Raw genomic sequence first — 17,832 nt, 5'->3', positions numbered from 1 at the left:
AGGAAATCAACGAAACGAATGGCAGCAAACTATAACGATATATTTTTTGTTTTTTTGCTACACATTAACACTAACCTTCACACGACAATATTAAATAAAATGACAATGTAATTATTATATAAATAATTGTTTGAAACAATCAAATATATTGTCTCCAATTTTGTATGGGTAGGTACAAACAGAGAAGTTCGAAAACATTATATACAGATTATAAGTTCATATATTTCGTATTTTGAAAATGAAAATATAATAAATAAGACATAATCCGAAATCTATAATATAAAAGTGAATCGCTGAATATGTTCCTAAGCGCAAATCTCGAGGGCAGCTGAACCGATTTCGCCAATTCTTTTTTTATAATATCCCTTGAAGTACAAGTATGGTTCTTAGGGAGAGAAAAATTAAAAAAATTGCCTAAAAAAGTTAAAAAACAACACTTTTTTATATTTCCATACAGAAGATTCGTAATAATAATTAAAAGTCAATTTGAACTTGAATACCATACCATAAAGTTTAAGCGTTAGTTGGGGGTTTCCGGCAAACAAAACAATTGAGTGACGTTAGTAGTCAGAGTAGTCAGTTTCATTTTTATCTTACTAGCTGACCCGGTGTCTCGAATAGCAGAATGAGAATTTAAAAAAAAAATGAATCGACTGTAAGGCGGTACGAAGTTCGCCGGGTCAGCTAGTTTCAAATAAAATTTTCTCATAACAGGTGAAAACAAACAACTGACTCAGTTGTTTGTTGAAATAACACTTTGGAATACACTAAATCGAAGATTTAAGCTGATCTACTATTAAATATTATAAGTTTTAAAGTTAAAAAAAAAAAAAAACGAAATTCAAAAGTATTATATTTAAAAAAAAAAATAACGTTTGCGCAGAAGTTAGAAAGAAATCCTTGATAAATGACTTTTTATGTTTATATGTAAAGAAATTCTTGAAGGTGTATGTTTGTATGTGTGTTTATGCTTTTAAAATAAAAGAAATGATTAACATTCTAAAAGGTTTTCAATTTACTATTCAGAAGACGTCGCCTTTTATAGAAAGAATCTTCATTACTTTTTTTACAACGATTATGATGATGATACAACGTATATATCAAGAGGCTTAGGCTTACTCTTCTATTGTGTTTGAAGAAAAATTATAAAAAATTTACGTTTTATACTTCGATATGTAAGAAAATGTAAAGAAAATGTGTATTTTAACTAGAATTTCAATTTCAATTTCTCATAAACAAATATAAAATAGTAGACGTAAGAAATCGTTGAAGAGGACGTTTAAACTGAAATGAAATGGGCCAAGAGTAACAGCACCTACACAGGGTGCAAGAAAAACATCGTTGTCCCTAAATTACTAATAATATTAATTTATTATTTATTGATGATTGTTCACACGTAATTATTACGCTTTGGCAAATAATACAATCGTTAATAAATGAAATTTACAAAATTTAAAAATTCCCGACTAATTTTTCGTGTACGGAACCCTAAACTTGCACTTGAAACATACTTAAGAACACTCTCTATTAAGCTAACAAACGAAACAAAACAAAATCAAAATCGGTTCATCCGTTAATATGCAGACAGTTAGATAGACACACACACAACTTAGCGGTCAAACTTATAACACTCTATTTTTTTTGTTCTGGGGGTTTAAAAAATAAAGATAGCAGAAACACGATATTAAAAAAGTTTGGGGTCAGCCCTGAATTTTAGAAATTAATAACTGAAAAAAAAAACTAAAGAAAAAGTCGTACGATTTTGCTCGTACAATCTAATGGTGTCTGTGTGGATTTTACTCAAGCCTTGAAATGACCTTTGTGCGCTTCAATGTCAAATCGATTTAAAAAAATGAGAATCTTAAATGATTTGATGCATTTACTATAAAAGTATTAGAATAAAATTACTGAATGATTTTCTTAACTTTTAACCAATCAGACGTTTCACGTCACTACTCGCCTCGAATGTTTGTTCTGGAGCAATATGTGTTGTTTTTTCATTAACTTCATGCAAAACTTGGTCTTGAAATGACCTTCATGATCAAGGTTAAAGTCAAATCCAAGACCACTGTCTTGTCTTGATCAGAGGCTGTCTCGAACTTTTTGAACACCCTGTATATTAAATCATTACACATTCAAACTATATGTTACAAAAATCAAAATAAAAATTTCAAATATTGAGTTCGGTTTTAGAAAAAACGAATTAAAGACAAAGGATTTAAGAGTAAGGGAGTTATACTAAGTATTGAGCTTTTTCAAAGTTATTTTTTAACAAACCTTAGAATTCCAAATGGAAACATCGATTTTTTTTTCGCACCTCTTAATGTAGTTGCGGTAAAGTTCTAACATTTTAAATGAAAATCCCTTTATATCATCTATACTTTCTCTAAATGGATTTCGTTTTAGTTTGAACTGACGCTAAGTAAAACTCTATAGTAGACGGAAAAATATGGCATATTTTTAGGTAAAACAATTCACATACTTTATGGACTAACTAACGTGATACGTTCCCAAAAAATTGTTAACCTACATGATGCACCATGCAAGGTTAAAAGAACGATTTACTATGGAAAATTTTTAATCATTTCTAACAAAAGAAATAACATAAACTTCCACATTGTTTTTCCGTGTTGTCACAATTAATATACATAAATATGATGACATTGAAATGTTCTTCAAGTATTGCGTTTAAAAAATAAATAATTAATAATAAATGCATCTTTATTAAGGTAGTTTGGTGTCTGCAGCTCTGAAACAAGATTTTTTTAAATAATTCAAACAAGAGACCTCAAAAATCATGCTTTGAAATAATATTAAATTAAAAATTGCTTTTTAATCCTAACTAATATTATAAAATGCGAATGTGAGTTTCTTTGTTTGTTAGGCTTACACGCAAAAACTACTGAACAAATTTTGATGAAACTTCACAGTATTATAGCTTATAATATATAAAAACAAATTTGCTCACAATAAATAGATATTATTAAATCAATTTTTACTCAAATATTTTAAATTAATGACTATGCTAAATTACGAGTATAGCAAGCTGTGTGCCCGAAGGCCTCTAATTACCCAGGGATGAAGTAAAGTTGGTGTTAAGGACGTGGGGGCAAGGTTGGTAAAGGCGATAAGGTAGTAGTCTTTGTTTTTAAAATTGAATTTCCGAAGCAGGCGGGTAAATGTCAGTAAGTATATATTTATTGCAATTAGTTTCTATAAATTAAACGTAAATTTAACTAAAAATTTGGAAAAATGAAGAAAAAATAGAAAATAAAACTCAGTGAATCGACCGAGGTGGACAAGCGTTGGAAAAAACATTTCATTTGTATAAAAACATGTGAAAAAGCATTCGAAATTTTTATCTGTTTTTCTAACGTGATCTAAGTACTTAACCCAAAGTATTGACGTGATCAACATGACCAAAAAATTTTTGGGATTGTAGATGAGAAACTACCTTGATCAGAATAATAAATTTTGAATTTAATTAAAATATTGTATTCTCATATGTAATTATCATCTACTTTTAATAGTCTAGTCAACAAGCATCATTTTGAGACGAACCTGATCAAGTTCTCGGAAAATAAAGATTAAGGTGTCATTTGATAAGGAATAATGTTCAGAAACATTTTGGGCGCAAATTAAGAGGTTGTTTGTTAAAAATTACAAAAGTTATAAATAATTTAATAACAAAAAAAGAATGTGTTTGGCTTTATGCAAATATCTCGGAAACTATTAAAGATATCCGATATTTTAAGAACAGAAAATTTGCTTTAAAAAAGTCTTACCTCCCGGAACTTACCAGTTATAATTCTATCAATATTTATAATTTTAATTTAGAAAATATACAGTACAAGTACACAACGGATGCTAAATTTCCGGAGATAGGGTAAGCAAAGTCAGAGTTTGATAATATTGTAACTTTCCTTGAAAAGACGGTATTTTCTAGAAAAGAATAAAATTGAACCTAAAATCTACGGTAATTGTGGATAACAAAAATAACACGTGGTTTTCATGGAAACGGCATATATGAAAAAGTGTAATAGACCTTTCAATCGATTTGCTTTTGTTTCGGACAGTTGTCAAAAAACTATTCAACCTAAGAAATTTCTTAAGTTAAATATATTTTATCTTTTTCAAGCAGCGCTTTTTGACAAAGATAGAAGATATAAGATATGTCTTTACTTGATTGAAAACAGCCCGAAACAAAAAAGAATCATTTTGTAAATGAAAACCCGGGTACATGTGGTTATAACATCCGTCCTAATTTCACTATGGACGGTTGATAAATATATAAGTTCAATGCGAAGAGTTATAAATTATTAATAATAGTTGAGAATGTATTTTAATTGATTTTGTTGAAGAATTAATGTACCTTTGTAATAAACAATAAAAGATATCAGAGTTTTCAAGGAATTCATGCAGTGGTATTTTTATTATATAGAATTTAGGGAGTAGAACGTTACACAATTGAATCCTCTATAAGTTTACATACATACATTTCTGTCAAATCGAAAATAAAGATCATCCAAAAACACTCAAAATTCAGATACAATAATTTATGTTAATTGAGTTGGAATATTTCCAACTATGAGATTGATCACTACATATTTAAAATTGATCTTCTTAGAAATCTATGTAAGAACATTTTTACATTAAAGAATTTACTAAAAAAATGCAAACAATTTAATGCTTATAATTATCACTATACAATTATGTGTTATAGGATTTTGAAAACGATAATTAACCATATTTTACGATGCTTAACATAACTGTTGTAAAAAAAAAAGAATTTAAAATCCACTATAGGTAAGGTACTGTTTATCCAGAGAGATGAAGTGGATATTTTACGATGACAACAGTTTTACAATAAACAGTTATTTCTAAAAGTAAACATTTAAGCCTGTTTCACACTACACAATTTAACTGATGGAAGTAAGAGACTCCCAAACATATTCAACTATTGTATTGTCGTATACTTTAGTGTTTACTTTGATCAACGTAAAATTTGGTCTCAAAACGGTTCCAGTTAATTCGTAAATAAATTTAAATGTAAATAAATTGTTAGATATATTCATCTAATTACTTTGAACGTTAATCGTTTGGAATTACCATTATAATTTACGAGAGTTCGAAATTTTGAAATAGGGAATATTCGTGTATTTTTTTTTATATCTTTAATTCACTGTTTACATCGTTATAACCCAGTAAAAAATATAAATATTGTTTAAAAATGTAGTAATTAAGAGTAAAAAAATATTTAAATTAGAGAATAATTTTGAGATGTTTAAACACAGTCCTTTTAGAGCTGCCTGTTGATGACGTATTAATATGTGATCCGTCAGTTTTTGTAATTAATACCATACAGTATATCAACAAGTCCGACAAGCCAATAGAAGTAATAGGTAACTTTTATTAATTAATAAAATATTAATTAATAAAATTCGAACGTCAAGCCAATAAAGTTACGGGGGGAAAAAATTTGAACCAAATTTAAATTTCATGAATATTCCCTATTATTCGGTTCGAACCGATAATACTATATAATTGAACACAATTAATTGAACAATCTATACATCAACTTTTAAAAATAAGAGAAAAATATGTCCCTTTTTTAAGGGAAGCGTTGGAATTGAACCATAACATTCCACCACTTTTTTAATTTTACAAAAGGTTGATTGCTATAAACTATGCCGTGTGTAACAAGCTCTAGTTTGTCAATAATAATGTAGTTGAGAAAGTTAAGTGCAGTGTAATTATTTTAAATGCCTTTTATGCAATTTAGTTATTATTTCATGAAACATAAACATATTACTTTTTTCTCCAGAGTGACACAAGATGTAAGCTGTAGCGTAAGACTGTAAGACTTATAGTGTAAGTGTAAGGTATGAAATTTTCGTATCCGTTTGTAAATATTTAGCATTATGACTAGTGGCTAGACAAAATTTTATGAGCCATAAAATTATTTTAGTATATGTTTAATTGTTTACTATGTTAGCAAGGTCATAAACAAAATAAATAAAGGTAGACAAAATAGTATAACAACAGGTATCACAGAAAATTTTGTGTAATATACGGGGAGCGATTAGTTAGTAAAGCATTCAAATACATTTGTAAAGAAATCAACAAAACGCATCAACTATACATTCATATAGTAAAAGTAAATATTTGATTGCCCTTCATGTTAGGTTAGGTTAGGTTAGAGTGGCTGTCCTGGGGTGGGACACACTAAGAAGATAGGGTTCCTTTGTGATACCGTAAAAGTGCCCTTTATGTTAAAAAGAAAGAATGTTTGCTGCTGAAAAAATTATTTCGAAAAATCAAAAAATTTGCATCCAATTTGTCAACCCTGTGATAGTTGCAATCCTGGCATTTGTTGGGCGACTGAATTTCTTTTAACATAATGGCAAACGAGAAAACATTGTCGAAAAACACGATTTTAATTTAACTTCCTTTTTCTTTAATACTAAAATAATTTATCTTTGCCAATCCTCCAAATTGCAGACGAAAAGAATCATAACAACGCTGCACAATGGGCTTACGGTCTATTAGAATCTTAATAAAATTATGAACAACAACAAAAAAGAAAGCTTATTTTAAATACTTACATTGTCCATCTTTTGGAAAAGATTTCGAATTGCCCATTTTATTTTATTTACTAACACGATATCAAAAAAATAAACTACACGAAAAACATACAAAAAATTTCACATTAAGTGAGGTTATGTTGTTCTAAAAAAAATATTTTTGTGAACTGAAGTGACTGCCAACTTTTAAAAGATTTTTTTTTTAATTTTATTTTTCTTTGTGTCCAATCTCGCGCTAGCGAAATGATTATCTTAGTCTTGTAGTAGGATTACTTCGTTTAGCAATTTTTTATGTGATATTAATGTCCTATTCTACGATGCAAGATAGTGTAAGAAAATGTACAAGAACAAAGTTTAGGGTCAATTGCAAGGTTTAAAATCGATTTAATTAAACCTTAGAAATCGAGGACTTATAGTTTAGAGAAAGCTTAAGCTTTCATATTTTCAATTTAATGATAAAAGATTACATTGAAACACTGTATATTTTCAGAAAATAAAAAATATTTCAAGACTGGCATTCAATTTTATTAATCTAAATTAAATTAACGTGGACGAAAATCATTGGCTTTCACAATAGAGTTTGACTTAACATGATTTTATTATTTTTTAATTTTAACATTTAGTTCATTCATTCATACAGCATGGTAGCGACGCGGCGCATATCATATGTTTATTTTAAAAAATGTTCTGTCATTTTATTTTAAAAAATAGAAATTTTCTTATGAAATTATTTCAAGGTTTTTATCTGAGCAAATAGTTTAACGGTGACATATTTTTTCTTTTATATTGTCAATAATAAAATAATTATTTGGTTTAATGAAATTAATTAATTAAATTATTTATTTTTTACATAAACATAGAAATCCTGTTGAAAAAACAATAGAATCGTTAAATTAAAACTTTTTTACTTTTTATCAACTTACTCGTAATTTAATTCTGCAGTTCCTATTCGTTGTGTGCGTAGTCGTGGTAAGGACAATAAAAACGATGCCAGTGCTTTCAGTGAAAACTTTAGGCGATAAAGGAGGCTGTTATGATTAATTTGCAATTCTTTACATGTGAATGTTATAGAAAATGTCAAATTAAAATTATTGAAAAACACTAATTAATTAAACTTAATGCATTAAAAATTGTGAAAATAAGAAATCAAATTGCATAAATATTATTTTTCAAATGTAAATTATCATAATTAATTATTTAAATTTGTGAGACAATAATATTAAATTTTTAATGTAAGTCATAAATGCAATCCATACAATAGGGTATTTCACTATTTTTGAAAAAGTACTTCAAAATGTTGATTTTGCTAATAAAAAGCCACCAAAAATTTATTTCGGAAAAATGCACACGCTTTCTTGCCAAAAACTTAAATTAAATTTTAAACCTTTTTTAAACTGTCAAAAACGCGGGCATCCAATTTGATGACGTAATATGGGTATCACTATACGAAATAACACAAATAAGTTTGACAAATATATTCATAGAAATCTGATTATAATAAATATAAATACTTATTATCTATGTATATATTATACCCAGCTGTCTACACTGAACTAACTGATGGTCTATGACTCATACCGCTATGACATCACAGCAGGGCTTATCCGCGTTTTAGGTCACGTGATATTCAGTTTAAAAGTTACGTTTTTTAATTTTAATATTTTAAAAGAAAAATGTGCTTTTATGACTCGAAATCAGAATATTTAAGTATATTTTTACATAAATTTTAACTTTTTTCAAATTTCATGATTTATTTTTGACTAACGATAATAGCCTATTCTGCCTGTATTCATTTTTTATTCGATTTTCTAATTGTGTCGGATATGCCAAAGTTGGCTGTGATATGTCAATAACATGCTTTTTTGCATGTTATTTTACAGAAGTTGACTTTTCCATAAAAATAAGTAAGTACATTCAATTGAAACAAAATTGATCGCTGTAGAGCACGTAAAATAACAGAGATTCGATAGCTTTTCGTTTCGGAAAAAAAAAGTTCCCGAGATATCGCTCATTGAATGTCGTGTTTCATTCGTCAACAACTGAAGTCCAATGATCATTCAATCTTTAATAATGGAAAAACAGAATACTTGATAAAAACTCGTGGGACCAATTTAATAAAAATTTTTAATTGATTTTCCTAACCTACTGGAATACAAGTGTTATTTGTTATTAATATTACACTTTTCCAGTTTTCGACCAAATCATTTTTGGGCCCTAAAATTACAACTCAACTCTGGAAACTTTCTGAGCAAGATGTTTTTGAAACGATCGAATTTGGTTATATGAAAGACAGCATACTCTCTAATCCAGTAAGTATTTACTAACTGTACGTTATTGATACAGACTAATACAAGAAATCCATCCTATCTTCCCTATAAAAATCGGAAAATCGGTAATCCTTTTTGTACTGTTTCAAATATGGTAGCGGTCCATGGGATACAGGATTTTGAAGATAATTATTTATAGGATTATCATGTAATTTGTACTTCATGGTGAATGAATATAAAATATTTTCTATTAAAATTGATAAAAATTACACAATTAAATAGCTATTTATTTACGATTTGTAAATGTTTACTCATTTTAAATAATATTCGTATACTTTCATTCGAGAAAATATTAAAAAAAAATTACCGTTACAATAACATTTTCGTGACGCACAAGTGTTACATATGGAGATATTTTATTTATTTCTCAAAGATCGATCCAACCATAACCTACACGAAGTGCTTTACTTAAAAAAATTGGCAAAAATGTTTATCTAGGTCTCCCACCTGCTCTTGTTTGGGACACAAATTGCAAAGATACAAGAATTTTAAGTTATTTTTAAATTTGATTCCTTTTTTCATTGGTGGCGGAACCGTGAAAAACTAACAGTACTTGGAAAATAAATATATAAAAACGCCTACCGATTCTCTTTCAACTTATTAAAAATATAGATAAATTATTTCGATAAAATATAATTTAATGTTGAAGAGTGGCATGACCTCTATACACACACTCTAGATGCTTTTTTTGAAACGGGATTTTTGATAAATTCAATTCACTTTCAAATTTATCACTTCCTTGACAGTATATCAACTCAAATACGAATTTACAACCCACTCCATTTGTAGGAGCTACATTACGTTCCGATATAAAAAAAAAAAAAAGGCGTGAGGTTGTTAGAAATTTGTCACTCCCAAAAGACACTTCGTAAAAAACGCCAAAAAAAAGTTGGAAAGCCTTGTTGTTAGCCTACCTAATGATTAGGTTTGCACATATTTTTGCGTATTTTAAATAATTCAAAAAAGTACAGTTTTAGAAGTGATTCTGTACATGGAAGTTTATTTTTTCTAGCTTATACTAATTTTTAAAATATTTCCAGTATCAATCATCGCATTTAAATGACAAATAACAAATATTTATGACTAATTAAATGTCTACAAAACAAGCATTTAATTATACTAGGACTCACAAAAACTCGAATACTATAGAGTCAAAATTGTAAATAACGAAATCGAAAATCTATACAGTACTGTTACGTTAAGCCACACACACTTGTCTTTCCTGAAGCCACAAAATACGTGATAAACATTTGAGAAATTCATTTCCTTACGGGCGGCTCATATCTACGTTTAATGGGAAAAAATGCTCCATACATTGACTCAGGAGCTTATTTACTAAACGGCAGGCAGTTTATGGATTTTTTTCATGTTATATCCTATCTTAGACTATTACGTCGTCATATTTGTCGCTACAAAGAGTTTTCACTGTATTTATTTTTATTTTTTTGTTACATTCAAAAGTTGTCGTCGCGTCTCGCGTCACTCAAGAGAAAATAAACAAAAACATACGTCTTTTTTGTTCTTAAACAAAAAAAAAAGTCATTAATCTGTATTATTTATGTGACACGTGTTAATACATAAATCTAGGCGTTAATAAAAACATTACTCTTGTTTTGTTTACGAACAATATGTGCTGTATACTTACTACGATACTTACTCCCTATTATACATGTGTCGAGATGTCGTTTCATACTCAACCAAGTACTGTTCACGACAGACAGGTGAAGGGAGGTATGTAACGATAAAAAAATGCAATACGATATTAAAAGTAGAGTCTCTAAAAGTATTGTTAATTTAAAAATTTTATTGACAAAATTTTATTTTTTATTTTTATTTACAGTGCAACTTCGATATAACAAATCTGAAGGGAACCAGTAAATATTCGTTATATCAAGTAATTCATTAAACTGAGGTTTGTAATATTGAGGTTAAGTTGGTCTAAAATTCGTTATAAAGAGGAAAAAAGTGTCGGAACCTCTCGCGACATGAATTACATACTATGGAGCATACTAACTGTCATATATTGGTGGGACTTTATACGTTATATAAAGGTTTTGAATTGACGAATTTCGTTATTTAGAGGTATTTAAATTTTTTATTATAGTTGAAAATTCGTTATAAAGAGACTGTTCGCAAAAAATATTCGAAATGTAGAGGTATATTTTATATTGACTCTTATGGACAATTCAAGGGGATTGCGAAAAATTTGTTAAATCGAGGAATTCGTTATATTGAGGTTCGTTATAATAAGGTTGCACTGTATTACGAATTTTTAAAGCTAAACATAAATAGAGTACAAAAGAGTTTGAATTTTGAAATTTAAGTGTTCTGAAACTAACTCGTAATTAAAACAATACAGTTATCCGCCGCAATTTTTTCCGGATTTTTTTTGCCAGACCTATTTTTTCAAGTTTTTTTTTCCGGGATTATTCTTTCCGATTACCTTCAAGATAATACATTGTATTCATTTGAAAAGTATCCACCCTTAATAACTGTTTAATCGAAAACACATCGATTTAGATATCGAGGGAGAAGTTCAAAAATTGTACCTAGATAATTTAAAGCTTCACGCCTTCGCCCTTAGCCACCCCAATTTCCTAACATCCCCAACCCCCTACCTTATTACACCTCATTTAAAAGGGCATACAATTTTCTACTACACCATGAAATCGATCGATTGATTCTTAGGATAGATTGACCCAATCAACTTGTTTAATGGCCCAATCAAGAAAATAGTTATTAAGTGTGAAAATTTATCTAAAGTTTCCGATACAGGATACAAGTAGGCGTCCAATAAAATTATAAGGAAGAACAAAATATTGTTTTTAGCACAAGATTAGCATAAAAAAATAAGGAAACCAACACTTAACCGTCTTATAGACCATTCACCTCGTGCATTGGATGTAAAAAAAAATACTATAACAAATAAATTTCTGTAAAGAAATTTTAATCACGTAATGAATGTAATTGAAATATACACAAAAATTTATGTATACAAATATAAATAAAAATTGTTCTAATTTAATTTATTAATTTGTATGTATAAATTGTATTACATACTATGTATTAATTCAGTACGAACTAATGTGCGCATGTCAATCAAATACATAACTGTTTTGAATATCCAATGTGCTATGTCTCATTCAAAAACTATAAGATTACAGTTACAGGAGCCAGTTTTCTATGAAATTTAAAAAAAAAAAAGTCTTTAAGTTCCCACCTTTAAGTAATTATGCAGATATTTGACAGAAAAAACCGACATAAGATTTGACATCATATACTATGTTTGTCATCAAAACTCCATGCTAAATTTTGTTTTGTTAGAAAGAGATACAAACAAATCTTTGATGGCTTTTATCTTGATTATTTCTTTTAGTTATTCGAAAAATAATTTGCCTCTACTGTTTCTTAAATGAATGAGCATTTTTAAACCAAAAAAAATCATCGATATTCCTTATCAATATTGAAAAACAAGGTTTAACTCTCCGCTAAAACTTATCTGTTTTAAATCACGTTAAAATCGAAAATGAAAAAATTCAAATTCAACTACAGTGAAATCTCGAATATTCGAACTTTAGTTAACAAGCAGTTCGAGATACAGAGGATAATAATAACTCGAACCTTACGGGAAAATAAAAAAATTCGATTTCATGACATATCGACTTAACCAGCAGTTCGAAATACAAAGTATAAATTTACTATTTTAAAGGATTACAACTTCGAGTTATCAAAGTTCCACTGTACAGTACAATCCAAAATTTTAGTTCTCAAGTTTGGGACGAAACTCATTAGAAAATATTATTAATACCTCATATTCCATATGGAAGTTATATGAGAAGAAAATGCAAATTTCCAATAAGTTTTCTACGTTCTAGTTTTATTAATTATGATTTTGTAATTTTTTAAATACGAGAGAAAATCAAAGATAAAAAAATTTTGTTGAATAAACTGGAAATTCAGTTAAGTAATTTTCGCATGTTCAGGTTTCAAAAATCGAAGAAAAAATATGCCATAAAGCGGGATCAAACGAGATGTGACGATTATCTGAACTGCTTTTGGGTCATAAGGAGTTAAAAATTCCGAAAAAGACCCCTTATTTTTAACGTGTTTTACTTTTCGTTTCATATATATTTATTTGTGTTATAAAAACATTCTATAATAACCGGAAGTTGTCAGATGATAACTATTAATACAGAAGCAATTATCAGAATTAGGTATGATATCATTACTTTAAATATATTAAATCTACATTCGCTGGTCAAAATATAAATATTATGTTTATTTCAGCGTTACTTAACCATGGGGCTCATGGGTTACCTGCTGCTTTACTAAAAAAATTTTTCTGTAATTTTGACATCGAAAAATTTTTAAATAACTGTGTTATTTTATTGAAAGAAATGTGCTTTGAAAAAAAGTACCAACAAAAAAAGAATAAGAAATTTAAAAAAAAAAATACCCAATTTAAGCAAACTTGGTTTTAAGAAAATAATTTTTCCGCGCTATTTATAGTAGCTACAGATACTTTAATGTTGTTATCTTCCTACAATATAGTAAAAAAGTTTTGGATTATATGCATGGTAGAAGTGTATATAAGCTAGTAGTGAAATAATGTGAATTTTTATCTCTATATTGTACCAAAAGTTCATACAATGTATCATACAATGTAAAATATACGAAGGTTTGTTTAAAATTTTATTAATATCGTTATCTCTCTTCAAACATATTACTCTAACTACAGTCGTTTTTGTTCAACAATAAAATTGATCAACTTTACGTTATTATATCTCAACAATGAAACGGTCAATAACTATATTTTTTATTACAAAGAACAAATATATATTCAGTTAGTACTTTGAAAAAGTTCAACCTGCAAAAAGTTATTCAAAAAGTTCAACTTGCCTCACGCTCTCCGTGTAAATGATCCGAACTTTAAGTAAGCTTATTTCGAATTAGAGACGGACAATCGACTTCAAATTTTTGTGGTTATTGTATTATAATATCCTTACAATAAGCATACAAAAATTAAGAATTTTTTCACACTAGGCCCCTAGCGAGACAACGACCTTAAGACAAATAGAACATGGTTTTTTTAGTGTCACTCAACACACATTAGCCTCTAAATTCAGAGAGCCTATAAAAAATGTTAAGAATCACTGTATTATCGCTTATTAATGCATATATAGATTGAATTAAAACGAATTGATTATCTCAAATTCAAACGTTATGTTATGGTTTCTATAATCGTTTTTTTGCAATTACAATTTAACCACAAGTAATAACAAAATATAATTTTTTTAAGTCCAAATTCCTATCTTATTACTACTAATAGTATTAACAGGATAACCAAAAATGATTTTACTAAAAAGTGATCCACGATATACCCAAAATATTTATTTCTAAGTGTTTTTACCCCATTTTTACGAATTTAAAAGTGCCCAACAACACCGATCTTGGGTACTATTCAGAAAATCATGCTTAATAATTATGGGGTCCGGTAAAATTTTAATTTGAGTTCTTTATAATGCTAAAGTTTTTTTGTTTAAAATATATTTAAAAAATAAAATAAAATAGATACCTGATTTTCAAGGATTCAGTTAAGCTCGATTTTATTTTTATTCAGTTCTATGCTTACCTGAAAAGAAAAAAAGGATATAAGTTTTTGATTTAATGTTCTGAATGTAAAGACAAAATTGCACAAAATAAAAAAATTAAAGCATAAATATTAATAAAATTCAAAAATATCTCATGCGCAAATTTGTAAATAGTCATTCATTCTTCTTAGTTTATAATATTCAAAATGCTAAATTCAATTCAAAAATTGATCAAGTTTGTTTTTTAATAGGTTAACAACAGCATTTGAGACTCTGAACTTTTTTAAAACTATTCATCATCGGAAGCAAGGTTAGCGAATTGTACGTTCATCGCCAGCACTATGTAAGTAAAGGCACAATTACATTGGAGCTAGATTAAGTCTACGTAGACTCAAAGTCTTCGTTTACACGATACCTCTCAGGATTAAGTTAATAAATTTGAGTCAACGTAGACCAAATCTAGCTATAATGAATTTGCCCAATATTAAGCCAGTGCTTTGATGGTGGGTATACGTCATACTCAAATTTTACACTTCACATTTATAGCATACCCCTGAGAAGATTTTTACGATGCGTATAGCGTATACCTTCTAATGATTTTAGGATTACAGCACTTATTACTTTCTACTTCCTGTTACATATATTTATCACATTTACGAAATTAGTCCCACCAAATGTCGCATCCTGAGAGCTAATTCATTTAAACTTTCCAAGGAAGTATAAAAAGCTTAAATGTTACCATTTGAAAATTACAGTTTGACATACTTCCTGACAAGCCGCAGAAAGTAACTATCTTTGTTACAAGCTTATGTATTACATGTGATTGACATTAAACCGCCTTCATATGATTGTATTCATTTGCATTCCGTCACGGTTTGTTTGTACATGCGTTTGAGCGTGTATGCTTATTAGACAGATATAAGTACTGAGTGTCACCCACATATATAATATTCGTTTTCATTATATTATTAATTTGACATTTCATACAATGATTCCATCATTTAAATAAAAGGTATAGACCACAACCCCATGCTGAAATTTTTCGGGTGAAATAACCCACAAAGAATCATGTTGAAAAAGATCCTCCTATAAGTAAAATTAAGTTTAAGCACCATGGCATCATTTTTGCGCAGTACAGGTGAATACAGATGAGAAAATGAATGCCACACCCTTTGTTTTCGTCTCACCCCTGCACCGGCAAACATGTAATTCGTTGGTGGTAACTAACTCTGCATAGGTATTCGAAGCGAATTACATAAATCTCGTGCAGAAATAAAACCGATAACTTCTGTAAGTTAAAAACTTTTGATCTCCCGTCAATTTCCGAAGCCCTACGTGTTTATTTCTCTACGGCATTAATTTCATTCGCTTCAAATACTTATGGAGAGTTTAAATGAAAATGCCTCCCCCCTGCATATTGATATATAGAAAAAAAAAAAGTGTCAAATCTGTTCATAAAAATTAGATTTTATTGTAAATTAGCAAGAGGGAAATCCTTATGAGGGGATTGATTTTTTGTTTGTCAGAAGTATTTCTTTCTAATGCTTATACATTAATTTTGCAATTATAAGCGAAGGAAGTGATCCACCGGGGTATTTAAATAGTTCTTAAATGTTAAATACAATTTTTCACTTGAAATGAAAAAAGAAAATAAATAAAAACTGTTTAAGTAGAAAAAAAATTTTTTATTGTAGACATTTTAGCAATGATATAGAAAAAAACAAGAGTCATCGTTCATATATAAATTAAAGGATGCACGAGCAGAATAGATTAAGGGTTAAAATTTTCTTTCGTTATATTTTCAACTTTGATGATAAATTATGTTATGACTTGACAAACTTGAATGAAAAATTTATTCGATTTATGACTTCAATTTTCAAAATCACGAAAGTTGTATAATTAAACCAATTATTCAACCATTGTTATTTCGAAAAATAAGCCAGATATCGAAATATCGTATTCTTATTTTGCGTCTAATTTCATCGAGTAACTAAATATAACTTTCAAATTTATTTTAAACATTAAATTACTTTAACGCTGATTGTACATCCTTAAGACCTTTGAATGGAGTCAAAACAATTATTCAGTCAGTCTGTAGTGTAATGATAACAATAATGTGAATATAGTTTACAGACAGTTAAAAATATTTTTGTGGTGACACTTAGATAAGCACCTCAACAATTACTACGGAAATAATTATCTATGGTTTTTTATTACTTATTTATTTGTTTGGGTGGAGGAAATAACAGGTATTTTTTTATTTGGGGTGATTTACAAATCCCCTTTAAAAAAAGATTTTAATTTGCTTAATGTTTTAAATTTTTTGTTTATTAGAATATTATTTTTAGTGTCTAGTTATGGTTAGTTACCTTTTAACTTGATTTATTGCCTTGTCGATAGACTTAAGACAGTTGAATGTGAAATGTCTATCAAAATCGGAAATATGAAACAATCTCAATTGTTTCTAAAAATTTGCTACGTTTGTTTCCTTTTGTTAGGCAAACTCTGTTACACTAATAAAATGGCCACACAGTGCAGGTGCTGGATGGAGTTGAGAGTGCAAAATATAAGGACCGCATTTTTTCTATTGTTTCTTAGTTCAGAAACCATAGTTTTTCAGCGTTGAAAATGACTTTTCTGAATTTTTCTAAACGTTAAACTGCCAATAATTTGAGAAAGGCGAATTTTACGAAAAAAATCATAATGGGCCTTTTTGCCGTTAAATGGTGCAAAAAACCTAACATTTTTACTATAGCTATTAAGTGACCCAAATTGACATTTGATGTTTTTTAGGGGGAGAGGTGTTATACAAAAATTGAACCAATTGGAAACTATTTTTTAATCATTAGTCAGATGTACTACAGTAATTTCTTTTAAGACGTAGGGCCTTAACTTTAATATGAGAGGTCGTAGACTTAACTAATCTTAATAAAAAGTCAAGTTATGAGCGAAAAATTTCGGGAAACCGTTATTTTTCTATTCTTTCGAATTAAATTTGTAATGTCTCAAGTTGAAATCAAATTTTTTTTTTAAAGTCTCGATCTAGCAAATTTTTGATAAGTATAGTTATCAACGAGCTTTAGTTTCAAATTCTGCGGGCAAAAATACATCGAAAACTCTTACTCGTTTTTCTAAAGGCCAATCAGACATGAAAACCCTCCTAGCTGCCACATTAATTAGAGTAAATAAAAGCTCAATCGTTCAGTATTTAGACTAGATATATACCGTGCGTTTGATTCACACTTTTGCATAATGTATTGCATTTTTATTATGAGTGAGAGAGAGGACATACATACGTATACATTAAGAAATGTACAGTACATACATACG

At 28.5% G+C, this 17,832-nt stretch overlaps 1 protein-coding gene across 3 annotated transcripts in view; it reads right to left on the bottom strand.

Moving 5' to 3' along the window:
* The window catches only part of LOC123306030, a 132,977-nt gene that overhangs the window by 98,157 nt on the left and 16,988 nt on the right, over window positions 1-17,832 (bottom strand). For 2 of the 3 annotated variants that reach the window (XM_044887892.1, XM_044887893.1), the window contains exon 1: window positions 6,606-6,661. The exons of the other annotated variant lie outside the window; for it this stretch is intronic. In XM_044887892.1, coding sequence (XP_044743827.1) covers window positions 6,606-6,642 — 37 coding nt within the window. In that variant the 5' untranslated portion in view covers window positions 6,643-6,661. Of the gene's footprint in view, window positions 1-6,605; window positions 6,662-17,832 lie in introns of those variants that run through there. 3 annotated transcript variants of the gene reach the window in all.

This window comes from Chrysoperla carnea, chromosome 1 (genome assembly GCF_905475395.1).
Source record: "Chrysoperla carnea chromosome 1, inChrCarn1.1, whole genome shotgun sequence".
Taxonomy (NCBI): Eukaryota; Metazoa; Arthropoda; class Insecta; order Neuroptera; family Chrysopidae; genus Chrysoperla; species Chrysoperla carnea.
This window is presented reverse-complemented; position numbering and strand designations above follow the sequence as displayed.